This window comes from Pristis pectinata, chromosome 17, assembly GCF_009764475.1.
Source record: "Pristis pectinata isolate sPriPec2 chromosome 17, sPriPec2.1.pri, whole genome shotgun sequence".
Classification (NCBI taxonomy): domain Eukaryota; kingdom Metazoa; phylum Chordata; class Chondrichthyes; order Rhinopristiformes; family Pristidae; genus Pristis; species Pristis pectinata.
In genome coordinates, this window is record NC_067421.1 from 25,039,211 (window position 1) to 25,054,477 (window position 15,267).

The following is a 15,267-nucleotide window of genomic DNA, read 5'->3' on the forward strand; positions in this document are numbered from 1 at the left end:
TGTTTTAGAAAGTATTGTCCCTGTTTCTTGGTATTAAAGGGAATAGATTAAATTGTTACATTGGCCTATGAGAACTATCTCCTTTCAAGTGCTGAAGGGTTCATTGCAGTGCTGGGTCAACTTGCTCTGTAGCAGCTCACCTTTAGAATTGCAACCACTTTAGTTTATATTGCCACTGTCCACTCTTCCTATCAAATAAGTACACGTTTTAAACTTCCTCTGCCCTATGTCTGCCTAGTTCACCCGTCCAAAATGAAAACAGGGAAATAATGCCCTATTGTGTTTTTATACATTGTATATTTGATATTTTGCCTCACTTTGGTCTTTAAAGTATTTGGATCCTAGTAGAAAGCTTTCAGATATTCAGTATGTTTGTCTTTAGCTTGTTTTCTTAATTTTTAACCAGTGAATATTGTAAGTAATAGTTCCTAAACTCAGTTATTTTTATATCATCAAGTTTTGATTTTTTTTGGCTCTTTAGACTGGTGATGGTGTGAATGATGCACCTGCCCTAAAGAAAGCAGAGATTGGAATTGCCATGGGATCTGGTACCGCTGTAGCGAAGTCTGCCTCTGAAATGGTACTGGCAGATGACAACTTCTCAACGATTGTAGCAGCAGTGGAGGAAGGTCGTGCTATCTACAACAACATGAAACAATTTATTCGCTACCTCATCTCTTCCAATGTTGGGGAAGTGGTTTGGTAAGAAAGAGATCGTGCTATAAACATTTTATCATTCCTGTTTCTGGCTATTTCATTAATAGAAGTATATTGCAAGCCTAATAATCTAACTTGCGCTTTTCAGTCTTGCTAATTAAATAGCAAGCACTTTGTGTCTCTCCTAATAGTGTTGTGGAATCTTTATTTGCATTGAAGCTGGGGGAGAACTAACTGTATGAAATGATATGGATGAATGTAGAAATAATCCTTATCTATATTATATAAATTGTTTTTATCTGAATATAACAATTGTAATTATCACTCCCCCTTCTCAACCTGCCTGCAGCTTTTAGAACACCATCTCCTCTGTTATCCAACTGAGTGGGACTGCCTAGTTTTATTGTCTGTCTAGTTGGAACCAAAGAATTGCCTTCAAGGGCTTCCTACTCCATACCATTTCCTCCAGTGTCCCATAAGGATCTATCCTAGTCCCCCTCCTATTTCTCGGTTACGGGCTAACCCACAGCAACGTCATCTGAAAGCATAGCGTCAGTTTCTACAAATTGGTTAGCAATTCCTTGCCCTCTTTTTTTTAAACTCCCAATTCTTTCCCTGTCTGACACTGGGTATTGGATGAGTAGTAACTTCCTGCAGCTGAACAGCAGGATGAAATTACCACTCATCCAATTCAACAAATTCATTCAAGCTACCAATGCCATCCTTCAGCCTAGGAACTGTCTGAGGCTGAACCAGGAATGGTAAACCCTGGCTTTACCAAACATAATGGCGCTAATTCTGATCTGTCTTTGGAATACTTGAAATGGTCCCATATTATTGGTGATTTGTAAATATACCTGAACTTACTCTTTCATTTCCACTATTTGAACACTGAGAAATATTTATAGGAACTAAGTTCTTGTACTGTTTCTAATGCTATGGGGAAAAATATGTGGAATCCTGATCCAAGTTTCAGAATTTGTTATGAACAGAGACCAGGACAAGGTACTGCATTAATCTGTAGAGGGCTCTTTCATTGATCGATTAAAAGTATGGACAATCTATTATCTTATTCTTTATTCTCAATAATAGTGAGTCTATCAGGTAGTCATGATTGGTCGTCCTCTTTCATAAATGTAACTTAAATTGAAATCAAGACTAATAGAAAGTAGTACAATTTGGGTAACTTTAAACACACAATATGTTGGACTGATAGAAATTAGAATAACTATTTCTCCCTACAGCATTTTCCTAACAGCAGCTGTGGGCTTTCCTGAGGCTTTGATCCCCGTACAACTTCTGTGGGTGAATCTGGTGACGGATGGACTGCCTGCCACAGCACTAGGCTTCAATCCACCTGATCTAGACATCATGGACAAACCACCACGCAGTCCTAAGGAACCCCTCATCAGTGGCTGGCTTTTCTTCCGCTATATGGCTATTGGATGTGAGTACTTTTTAAGAAAGGGCAAAGGTTCACCATCAGCCAGTAAGAGCTTTATTAACTTTATTTTGGGTTTAATAGTGGTAAACTTCACCTCCGAATAAACCTGAATGAAAGTTCCTCAAACCATTAAGTTTTGTTTCAAAAATGCACTGTGATCATAAAGTTCAGCTTTTTTGTATCTGGAGCTTGTTATTGACCAAGGGCCCTTCAGAATATCTTCCCCTTTTCCCTCAAAAAAAAGAAAATTCCTTCTCCATTTATGAATCGAAGAAATCCATATTTCTTTTTGAAGCTGAAGTCTTTCAGCACCAGAGTTCCTTTGGCCTAGGAACATTGCTACATGAATTTGATGCATTGGATCCTGATTTTAGTACTTCTAGCACAGTAGTTTTTTGCATTTATGGAAATAGGCCATCTTGGTCTAGCTGCAATGTTACAAGGTCTGTAGTACCTGTTATGTTGTCAACTAAACATGAAATCTAGTATTTCTAAAATGATTTTATTGGAATTGGTTTATCTTTTCATCTATTTTCAGGTTATGTAGGAGCTGCTACAGTTGGTGCTGCTGCCTGGTGGTTTATAGCTGCTGAAGATGGACCCAGGATTACTTACTACCAGCTGGTAATGTTTAGTTATATTTTTAATATGAAAGCTCTTCATTGTACTCTTTGCCTGGAGATTAACAGTGCACATAGTAATTTTATCTTCAAGCACTCAAAATGCAATTGCAGTGCGAGGCAATAAACTAAAACTATTTGGAACAGTTTGCAAATTCAAAAATACTGCCTGTACCACATGTACTTCTGGTGCTCTCTAACTGAGGCACACAATGTAAAGGCCTGTTCTCCCAAACAGATTATGATTTAGAATTCATTTTGCTACTTTATTGGTGAAATTGAAAGATCATGAGGGGACACTGTTTGACATATGCAGGTGGCTTCCCAGGACTTTACCCAAGCAACTTATTCTTCTGTGAGCTTAAATTATAAACATTTAATGGGCTTTCCTCTGCATCAGTTGTGCCATTTTTAAAAATGTTATGCATAGATTTTAGCATGTCACTGGATAATAAAGAGAAGGTTACAAATAATTTTCCCCCTCTTCCCCTTCCTCCCTCCAAGTATTAAGACAAGGAAGCCAAGCTTAACCACATTGCTGAAACTGGCTAATTGTATCAGACTATAGATTAAGCCAGAAACTTTGCTATCCATATAGAGAAATGTGATATGGCAAAATGCATTTGCCTATGGAAACATTAGAAGTCTAAAATAGCTTTGTTGTTCATTCTGTTATATCATGTCTTTGCTTTATTGTAGAGCCATTTCTTGCAATGCAATCCAGAAAACCCAGATTTTGATGGCATTGACTGTGAAATATTTGAATCTCCTTATCCCATGACTATGGCACTCTCTGTGTTGGTGACCATTGAGATGTGTAATGCTCTTAACAGGTTAGAAATGTTGCTCTCTCACCTTGAAATGATTGTGCTTTCTGCTTATAATTACTACTGTAGGAAGTAAAAACATAATTATGTTAAAATATATGCAGTTTGTCATGGTGAAGCAGGTAATTGAACACTGTAGTGATCTACTGATGTTCATAAATAGTATATATAATTATGGCATGCATCACTTTCAAGGGTATGCTTTATAAATTTGTTCCGTAGGTAAATACAGTTGGTTATTTTAGCTAGGATGTGCCACTTTAAAATGCTATAAGTATCAAATGTGTAAGTTGTGAATTGTGAGAATCCTCCGTCTGTTTTCTGTGCTATTTTATATGAACAATCGTTTAACATTCCAGATGTTTAGAATTAATTATCAATTTATGCTCGTGTGAAGTGACATTTAATTCTAAAATTAATTTTAAAAAACACTGGAGTTTACTCATCTCCTTTTCTGTGATTGATATGCATTGTGTATCATATAAGAATAAGAATCTGATTCATCAACCCCACAAGTGGTTGTTTTTGTTTGGCTGAGAGGAGTGGTGGGAGTGCGGTGGAGACATTACACGATGTTTAGGTGTTTCCACAGGCTCTCAATAGCAAAACCTTGAAAGATTAGTCATTGTGCATTTATTGTATATTTAGAACTGGACTAGCTGGCAAAACCCTCGGCTGAACTGTTTGGAGGCAGTTATATTAATGGGGTTATGTTACTGGACTAGTAATTCAGAGACCCAGCCAATGCTGTAGAGATGAGAACTCAAATCTTGTAATGGTAGTTGGAGAATGTAATTTATTTTAATAGAACAAATCTTGAAGTTTTAAAATAAAAGTATTGGTACTGGTACCCCTGAAACTAGCACATCACTGATTTGTAAAAACTGATTTGCTGTAGGAAAGGAAATTTGTTGGTCACGTTTGACCTAGTCTGGTCTAAATGTGATTCTCTACCCCCCCCCCCCCCCCCCCCCCCCCCCCCCCTTTATTGGCAAACCATTCAGTTCAGAATGGGGTGGGCACTATATTGCAAGCTTTGTGATAGTTGTGATGTTGTAAATAACAAGGAACATTGTCTTCAGCTTAGCGCGATACTGATCGGCTGGGCTGTTGAGCAGAGCAATGGTAGATGGAATTTAATCCTGACAGGTGTGAAATGATGCATTTTGGAAGCTCAAATAAAGGTAGGACATGCAGCTCCAAGTCCCTCTGATCATCAACACTCCCTAGGCTGGGACCCTACCATTTATAGCGCAAGTCCATAGATCCCTGAAAGTGGCAGCACTGGTAAATACAGTGACGATGAAGGAATACTAACCTTTAACAGCTGTGGCATAGAATATAAGAGCAGGGATGTTGTGTTTAAACTTTAGCAAACATTGGTTAGGCCACACTTGAAGTATTCTCTGCAGTTCTGGTTACCAAACAATAGGAATTATGTGATTGCATTGGAGAAGCTGCAGGGGGCATTCACCAGGATATTGTATGGACTGGAGCAGTTTCAAGGAGAGATTGGATAGACCGGATTTCTTTTCCCAGGAATGGAGGAGGCTGAGGAGTGACATGATGTAGACAAATTGAGGGATAAGTAGTAACAATCCTTTTCCCATGGTGGGGTGTCTATTTAAAAAAGGGCATAGGTATGAGGTTTAGAGGGGATTTAACAGGGAATTTTTTTCACACAGGGTGGAAGCAGAAGCATTTAGGAAGCATCTAGACAAGCTGTTGAATCATCCAGACATAGAAGGCTGAGGGTCTAGTGTTCAATAGTCAGCATTGACATGGTGGTCTGAAGGGAATGGTTCTGTGTTTTATGGCTCAATGACTCTGCAGTGACCAGTGACGCTGTATCCAACAAATTAATTTTAAACAAAACCTAAAGGGACTGAAGTCCTCTCCATTAGAAAATGAAGCGTGCAGCCTAAAAATAACTCTACAGTTTTTTGCTGGGAAATTCACTCTTTAAAAATCTATAAATAACTCCATTGTCTCCTGGTGCTCCATGCATTTCATAACGTTTAAACCAGCCTGTTAATGGTGCATTTAATGATGCAGCCAAGTCTAGTAAGGAAAAGGGATTATTTTAAATCTAAGTAATCTAAGCAGCTGTGGCTTTTTAGGAGTGACTTTTATAATATTTCTATTCTTTCAGTTTATCAGAGAACCAGTCACTATTGAAGATGCCTCCTTGGGAAAACATTTGGTTATTGGGTTCAATCTGCCTGTCCATGTCTCTTCACTTCCTCATTTTATATGTGGAGCCACTACCGGTTAGTCAGATGGTGTTATGTGTTCCTCTTTCTTATAAATATTATTTTCTTAAAAAAAATGATTGCAACATTTAAGTTCAATACTTTGTTCTGGAATATTCTAAAAACTTATTTTGCCGGCAAATACTTCACAAATTAGGTCTGTAGAATATTAATGCAAGCTACGTTTCCAAACAATTTTTGTTACCTAAGTGGCTAGCACGTCATTACTATTGCCCTTGTTTCTTCCCTTGATGCTTGAATGCTTCTCATACTGATCTAATTCCCACAAATATCAGCTCTGTTACCATAGCTGCTCAACATCTAATAGCATTTTACAAACTGGTTTACCAGAAGTTCCAGCACCAGCTTAGGGGTTTTGCTGGCAGAAATTCACTGTGTATTTCATCAAGCCCTTTCATAATCTTGAGCACTTGTGTTCAATTCTTGTCTCTTTATTTAATCCTTCCTCTCCTAATGAATACATTCCTAGTTCAGATTTCTGATCATTTTATTCTATTTTGTCCTTGGCATTATGATTCTCTTTGATTAGCTTACCACTTCATCTTTTTTGTATTCAATATTGATGTATAAAACATCCCATTTTCTTCACTACAGTCCATTTTTAATACATGTATTGAGATGTAGTTGATCATTAAGTGGACAGTTCATCAATCTTGGAGAACCTAACCCTTTTCCCAATCTGGAAACTATCTGCTAGGTGCAGATTGTTGTTCCAATGTTAGACCCTTATTCTTGTTTTGCTGTGTAGTTTCTGGGCAGGAGAGGAGGGGTAAAGAATTTTAAAAATTTAACATTTTACTATGGATTCTTACTAAGGCTACTGTTACATAAAGCTCATCATACCCAAGGTAATGGTAGCTCTTTAACTGTAAAGGTTCAGTCCTTTTCCAGTGTAATTTTCATTGCCTGTGTCACAGTATTTTCATTCTCTAAATCATTATTAAAGAAAAGCAACTAATTTTGCATCTTTCATTCTTCTGGTGGTAACTAGTTGGTGCTTTTTTTTTCTTGTCAAGCAACCTTGCACTATTTACCCTTTCTAAACTTCACTGCAGTTGATAGGAAACTTGTCTAAAATCTTCTCCCCTCCCACAACCAGTCTCCATCCCATTTTCAAGCCAGTCTTTATAATGGTAACCTTTCAGTTTTAGTTTTATTCTTGGCTTTAGACTTCAATAATTTGAAGAGAGGAGTGTTAAGAGTTAAACAGTGGAGCATGTGTGCGTGTGATTTTAAAACAACCCAAATAAGACTCATTATAATTGCCTGCGTATTCGTAATTGGAATGTAAATTAGGTTTTGTGTTCATTGCTTCATTTTGAGTTATTTCAATAAAGTCTCTAAAGAGTAAAGCAGACATTTATTTTCTCATTTCAGCTCATCTTTCAAATTACACCATTAGATGTAACACAGTGGCTGATGGTCCTGAAAATTTCTCTACCCGTCATTCTGCTGGATGAGACACTCAAATTTATTGCTCGTAACTACCTTGAACCGGGTAAAGAGTATACTCTGCCTAGTGGCAAACAGTGTGGTTTCTCAGCATGTACAGAGGGGATTTCCTGGCCTTTTGTACTCATTTCTGTGCCTCTGGTTATCTGGCTTTACAGTACAGACACTAATTTTGCTGAAATGTTCTGGTCTTGACTGAAATAGAGCTGTCGTGGAATAGTTTCGTGGAAAAGACATGGCATTTGATTAACTTCTACCAAAATTTTTATCATTTAAACACCTGATTCCAAGAGTCTGTTTCTGCTGAATTTCATACGAACCCATGTATGGATGAAGTTAATATTTTTTCCTGAACTTAAATGAAACAGGATTGATTTTTACACAATTTAAAAAAAACTTATATAAAAAAATCGAGCTGTGCATTGACGTGTACAGAGATTAATACTATTTTCTGCAGTATTTTGTTTTTGTAGATGAAACAGCATGTACAGATGTGTTCTGTTTACTAATTTGTTCATCTTTTGTGTATAAATTAAGAACCAGTGAGCCAATGGATGTATTTTTTTTGGCTAAAGATGTGGAACAATTACTTGAGAATGTTAAATTCTTTGGAAAAAATTTTAAAAATAATTCCATAGGTTGTCACCTCATGGCTGTTTTGGTTGGGTTCTATTTTAGACTTTGTGCCTTCTGTCCTTTTTTGTTTAGTCCAAACTCCTCGTTTTCTGCACTCAGCAGAGTACTGCTACCTCAGCCTGCTCTTTGTTTTATTTCCTGTAATCATTTGTGTTCTCAACTCTATCATGTTTGCAGTCCCACCTTGCTTGAGGTATGCTGATACGTCCCTGTGCAGAACACACTATTTCCCCCAACCCTAGCCCACCCCCCACCCGCCCACAACATTCCTTCACACAGCCTCGTATTGCTTTTTAAAATTTTTTTTCTCCCAGTAAGTTTAAAGAATATTTATTTAAAGCACTAATTGTATATTGTAATGGTCTTAGCAGATTTCTTTGCTTTTTGCCACTTCACCTTGAATGTTGCTGAGTCGAGGGTTAATTCAGATGTCAAGAAAAATAATAAAATATTTTGGACTGAGAAAAGAATTTCTCAATGTCTCTTTTAACCAGGCCTACTCATAGTTCCTTCAAATGCAATACAAAAGCCCTGGATCTTATTGTTTTTAGGTCTTATTTGTTAGACTCTTAATTTTCACATAAAATTGAACAAGGTTTGAAGAAATATTTTAGTCATGTGTATTTGAAAACACTTAAGTAGCTGAAAGCTAATTATGTTTAGATGCTAAAGCTGAGCACAAACATGCAACAGTGATATTTTAAAACTAGAAAATGTAGACGCAAGCTGTAAGTAGCACACAACCAAATACTCATTTGACATAATGTATAGAACTAAAATTAAATTTTAACATACTATCATCATACTAACTTATTACAGCTGTAATAATCTAAATGTTGGATAATAGTGTTCTAAAGCATGTTTTCTAAAGTGAAATTTAAGTGAGGTGGTTTTTACATGTGTTAACAAACCTAACAATGGTGTTTTCTTCAATGCCTTCCAAAAACCATCATTTAAAGTGAGTATATTTACATTTTGTAATTGCCTCATTCCAGTTCTGGATCTCTGTCCTGAGTTTAGTCCAGGATTCTGGTATATTAGATCATCACAGGTGATTTTATGGATCTTTTAAAGCATGTAGAAATTATTTTTTAAATTTAGTTCTTTCATTGTGAAATTTAATGTATTAATTAATGCAGTACTTTTCTGGAAAGAAGTGATCTTTGTTTAGGATTAGATATTTCTGTTATACAATTAGTAGTTCATTGGTAGTGTACTGTAAATTATACATTTTGAATGTACAAATAGTGATTGTATCTGAATCCTGGATCAGACTGCCTTCAGCATGCTTGTACGTTAACACTTCGCTTTCAAACACATTAATCCAGATGGAGAAATCAGATGAAAGCAGTTGAGATCTTTTAACAACTAAAAATAATAGCTTTTTGTTTCAAAAGAGTAATTTTAAAGAGGAAACTTGACTTTACTGCAAGATGTTTATTTCAACATTCTACAGTTGAAAAGGGGCAGTCATTTCTTCAGCTGCTTTCAGCATTAAATGGTAACATAGATGGCATGTATCACTAAATGACTCTCAGTGCTTACACTGGGTTTGTGCTGAAGGCTCAAAATTATGATAATGGACCATTTTCTCGTTTAATTGAGATGTATCCCAGTGTGAATGTGAGGTTCTAAAGGATTGACAGTGGCACCTTAATTAGGCCGTCCCTCACTTCTGAATGCCATCTGCATCTTATAACAGCAACATTGTCAATACTCCAACTGAACCGTAAAGATGAATTTCTTGAGCTAATTTTAAAACTAGACCTGGACTGTTTGTTATTTAGTGACTTGTGAAGTCAGCATCTCCCATGGACCATGTTTGCTTAATGAAAACAATTCTATGGATCCAGTCAAAAAACAAAAGTAACTGTAGATGTAGTAAATCAAAGAAAAACAGTATATGCTGGAAATACTCAGTAGACTAGGCAGTTCTAATGAAAAGGTCAATCAGCTGAAATGTTGAATCTCTTTAAGAACCAATAAAAGAGCAGCAGGAATGGTCAATTGCCCTCTTAAGACTCCTCTGCCAATGACTAATTGAATCTTGGCCTCAGCACCTCTTTTCATGCACATTGACCCTCTTGTAGTTTAAATATCTGTCTGTCTGTCTCCTTCTGGAAATATATTCAATGATTCGTCTCCATGGCTGTTTGGGATAGAAATCCAAAGAATTGCAACGCTCTGAGTAAAGAGATTCCTCCTCATGTCTGCTTATAGATGGCCAACTCTTATTCTGAAGCTATATCCTCTAGTTCTAGATCACCCTACTAGGGGAAAAATCCTCTCAGCATCCAGTCTGTCAAACCCCCTTAGAATTTTAATTTTATGAATTGAAGTAAAAATCATGCAACCTTCTAAGCTCTAGTGAACTATTCGGGCAATACTCAAACTTTCTTGTATCAACCCCTTCATCCCAGGAAGCACTCTAGTGAACCTTTTCTGCATTGCATTCAATGCAAATAAAATATTCTTAAATAGGGAGACCAAAACTATATGCAGTATTACAACTACAGGCTAACCAGGCCCTGTAAAGTTCCATGTAAACTTCCTCACTTGTATCCTCCTTGCAATTAAGGTCAACATTCCATCAGCCTTCCTAATTACTTGTAGTACTTGCATGCTATTCTTTTATTTCATATACTTTGACTCTCAACCTTTTGTAATCTCACTCTCTTTAAATAATTTGCTTTTTCGTTCTTCCACATTATACTCCATCTGCCAACTTCCTGCCCACTGATTTTAATATACCTGTATTCCTTTGGAAGCTCTTTGTCCTCCTCGCTACCTGCTAAACCTACCTTTTTTGGTATTGTCAATGAATTCTGCTACTTTACACTCTGTCCCTTCACCCAGGTCATTAACATAGAGTACAAATAGTTGAGTCCTCAGCACTGATCCCTGAGGCATTCCACAGCTTCCTGAGTACCAATCTGGAAATGATCCATTTATCCCAACTCTCCATTTATTATAAGTTAGTTTGCCAGTATATTATCCCCAGCCTCTGTGCTGTTAACCTGTGCAGTAACCATTTATGAGACAACCTTTCAAATGCATTTGGAAGTCCAAATGCATTACATTCCACCCTCCCTGTAACCCCCTCATTGGGATGTTTTTAGTGTCTCCACCATGGAAACTGAACCAAAATTATTTGGAATCACTGCCATTTCCCATTATTAACTTCTCCATCTCCTGTAAGGGACCAGTGCCTAGGCACATCTTTTCATATACTTGTAGAAGCTGTTATTCTCTTTATTATTTGTTCGTTTATTCTTGTACTCTAACTTTTTATAGTTCTTTTACGCATCGTTTGAAATTTTGCTTTTCTTTCCCCAAAGAATCTGCTTGATCAGCTGTTTTTCCAGCATTTTCTCTTTATTTTGTAAGAAGGCAGTATCTTTCTTGATATTTAAACATGTACCTTTCTATTAGCCTCTTTCTTTTTTTGCTTTGTGTAAGAGTTGGGAGGAGTAGAAGGAAGGGGAAATAGAACCCTCTGCTTTCATTACAGCTTTGTTTAAATTTACTTTGGTCTATATTACCCATTGGTTTTTAATCACCCTTGTCTTTCAATAAAAGGCAATAGGAACAGACCAAGCATTTGGAATAACACAAAACAGCTTTTCATGGAATCCTGTTTTAAGAAATATTCTAAAATAAAGTGGAAAGGATGTTGCTTGCAGATATTTACTTTGTTCCTATCATTGAGTGTCCACATTTGCCTTAGCTATTCTAAGGCATACAAGAAAATAGGATATTCTGTTACAATCTCCATTATGTGCTGATTTCACCAGAGTGACATTTAGGTTCTCCACATGCCTATTGATGAAGAAAATCTGTCAGGGTTCCAGGTCATTAATACTGGATGTCAGCTGAGAACAAGATCAGACTGAATGAGTTAGAAACTTGAGGACAACTGAAGTCTATAGTGTATAGAGAATCAACTCGCGTGGCATTGGGGAGGAATTAAACAGGGCACATCACTGTTCAGACTGGAGTGATAGGGCTAACATTCAATCCTTAGAACCTCCATTGACCAATTCTTGTTTTAGTTCTATTATGCATAGGGAGGAGGAGGTGGAGAGGTGAGGAACACAATGTCCAGCAGATGGCGTTCAGCACTGCCTATTTGACTACACATTGCTGAAAGGAACAAATTTTAATAGAAGTATGGAAAAAGCACGTGTACAGCTTGATAATAAAGAAAAATCTACAGAAGAACTGACATGCTGAAATTGATATAAGCTATTATCGATTGGAGGGGTGGGGGGTGGTGAAATTCAATATTCCAATTGCATTGCTTTCGACCGGATAACGGTATTTAACAGCAGTGTTTGCACATGGTGCCTGTATTCTGTCATTCTTTTCACCCCCACAGTTTTAATGAAAGTCTTTGTGTGCATGTTTCATTCACTTTCACAGTTCCTTTATAACCTGGTACGTGATGTCTACCTGTAGCACGGTTGCTTTAAGTGTTTACAAAACAGAAATTGCCTGTTCTAAAAAAAATATGATTCACATTCCTCAGAATGGCTTGTATATCATCTTCTATTGGAATTGCTTTCTGTCACTGTCAGTAAGCAGTGTCCAGCACTCTGCTTGCTTGCTTTCCCAGAGCAAACTTGATTACTCTTAAGAAATGCATTATTTGAGCCCCTAAGCTGATTATTTTTTTCAATTTCTCAACAGCTCTGGAAGATGAAGAGGAGAACAAGTAATTCCCTTATAACAATTTTCAGAAATCTAAGGTTCTTTTGTTATCGCGTGCATGTGTGTTTTTAAGCACAACTACCAAGACCATTGCATGTATAATGTGCAACGATAGTATGCTATTTGGAGGAAAAGTGTGTTTAAAATTTAGGACTTCAGAGAAACTGTACATTTGTGCAATACATCCTCATGAACTTTACAGTACTCCCAGAGAAGAAATGTTCTTTGCTAAAATGATGAGTCACCACCGTGGAGGACCCACATCTGTGTGTAAAATTTTATTGAATTTTTAAATTGTACATTATGGAAATGCACGCCTTCTGTTAAGTAACAGAGTCTGTGTATTAGGTCATCAGGACAACGAAGAACTACTTTATAAAAATGGCTATGTACAAATGCAAATATATTTATGGAAAACTTAGAGAAGATACAAATCATGAATGTTTGAACTGTAAATTACATCGTAGGTTGACACTTTCATAACTTCAATGTATTTTTTTCTAAGGAAAGTTTTTTTTTTCTCTTTGATGTGAGGCAAAATGAGAGAATTCCTTCTTGCACTGTAATTTAACAATTTTAAGTTGTATTGCATTAACAGAACTGTTAGTGCATTAGGAATATTGTGATGCAGATATAACAAGAACCTGTCAGTTGCCAGAAAACAGCATGTTTAATGTTGAAAACTAAATAAGATCCTATGTTTATTTCAGTGCTGACATTGTAACATGCAACACACACATTTCGTAAATTCAGGTAAATAAAGTTACTCTACATTATATCCTCTGTGATATTTCCTGTTTAAGCACAAACCAAAGTATAGTAATCTCTTCCATGTTTCCTTCATGTGATTTTTAAAAATGGCGGTGGGGGGTTTTATAGAGGAAAGATGAGACATTGTTAAAGTAGGATTGCCTGTTCAGAATTCTACAGAATTGGCATAGAAATTGAAGTACAGGTCAATAAACATCCCTGAAAGATTACATTAATTTTTCAGTTGGTTCAAGTATTCATTTTATGATAAAATGTATTAAATAAGGATGTCTCCACATTTTGCTGATATTTTACTAAAGTATGGAGCAATTGGTGATTATCTGAAGACCCATGATGCTCAATTCTTCCTTTTGGCTCTGTTCTGCATTACTCAGGTAATGGACAGAATCCCATGTCATGCTCTACCCTTGTAATTCTGGAGAATTTGGGTTATTTCTACATATTCCTTTGTAAAGGGTTTCCTAGTTTAGTTATTTCTAGTTTTAGGACCTCCATCTGGTATTTTTAAAGAAAATAGTGGAACCTGACAACAATGTTCTATATTTTGGAGAAGTGGAGCACAAAATTACATCAGTTAAATTCAACTTGATGAATAACTTCAAAGTATGGATAAATGCATTGTAAACCAGACATGCAAAATAAGCATGAAGAATTTGGATTTGTTTTTATTATATTTCATCCTGAAAACTCGTGACTAAGGTTCCAATCTGGAAGTTGGACTGAACATAAATCCTGAGGTACGTGCAACCTTTTAACGCCCATTAAAGCACTCAGTGGTTTTGAGAGAGAAATATATCAAACAACAAAATAAATGATCAGCCATTATATTACATGACATTTTGAGTTGAGTGGAGGAGGGGGAGATCAGATCTTGCTGATTTTATGATGCACAAAATATTTAGTTTTTAGTTTTAATTTTTAAGTATGCAGAAATGCAATAATTGATTTGATAAGACTTATGATTGTGCCATATCTGTGTATTTTTAATCAACTAGTACAAATTTCTTGCCTCTGATTAATGTTGAATTCATTTTGGCAGTTGCTCAAAATACCAACTGTTTCCAGCACACTCCTACCCCTTCAATCCCAAATGCATATTCCATACCAACGACCACCTGCTTTTACTTCTCATATCACCATACTAGTTTATGCATTCTGTCACCTTTGCTGTTCATATCCTTTTACCAATTTCCATTTGCTGACCTTGGTCTGATTGTCTCCCAGTTATCTAAATCAAATTAAAATTGTCCTCCAGACCTTTACTCTTTTTCTGTAACCTCCACCAACACTACATGTCATCTACCCCCTCTCCTGTATGAATTGTTCCTCCCATTCTACTGCCTTTCCCTTTCCTCCTCAAAATCTTTTTTTTTGACTGTTTTTGCCTTGATACCTGTGTGGTGGTTTGTGGTGGATGTCCATTTAAAAAATTGAAATGAAGTTGCTTATGGTGATGATCCCACCCCTCTGTTTAGTAACTGAAGAGGTGAAGTAAGAATCTTGTTTCTGGAGTTAACCTGAACATGCCTTTTCAATCTACCTTATGTTCAGCAAATTAAGTACAATGGAACCACCTGGCCCCCCTGCAATCCCAAATGAATACAAATGGCAGCTACTATATGGAAAGAGATTGTCCCATTTTTTAATTTGTACCTTTCAACAAGAAATCATCTAGGGGAATTATAGTAATCGGGTGATATATTGGGCTGGAATTTTCTGGGATCAGTGAACTTCCATACATTTCAATTTGGAAGTGGTGGCACTTAGGAAAAGTTCAAATCAGAAGTCAGAAACTAGTTAGTGGTTAAAAAAATAAATTCCAGTGAAACATTCATTTAAAAGTAAACCTGACATCCTGACTATCTTGCTCATTATTT

At 36.5% G+C, this 15,267-nt stretch overlaps 1 protein-coding gene across 2 annotated transcripts in view; it reads left to right on the plus strand.

Moving 5' to 3' along the window:
- Positions 1-13,605, plus strand: part of LOC127579167 (sarcoplasmic/endoplasmic reticulum calcium ATPase 2) — a 75,884-nt gene extending 62,279 nt beyond the window's left edge. The window contains exons 15-21 of one of the 2 annotated variants that reach the window (XR_007957642.1): positions 482-702; positions 1,902-2,104; positions 2,640-2,725; positions 3,421-3,554; positions 5,701-5,818; positions 7,199-8,867; positions 12,599-13,605. Coding sequence is in view for 1 of the 2 variants with exons in the window: in XM_052031775.1 (XP_051887735.1) it covers positions 482-702; positions 1,902-2,104; positions 2,640-2,725; positions 3,421-3,554; positions 5,701-5,818; positions 7,199-7,319; positions 12,599-12,627 (912 nt within the window). In the remaining variant the exon portion in view is untranslated. The remainder of the gene's footprint in view (positions 1-481; positions 703-1,901; positions 2,105-2,639; positions 2,726-3,420; positions 3,555-5,700; positions 5,819-7,198; positions 8,868-12,598) is intronic. The other variant, XM_052031775.1, reaches the window with a different exon arrangement.
- Positions 13,606-15,267: the final 1,662 nt, after the last annotated feature.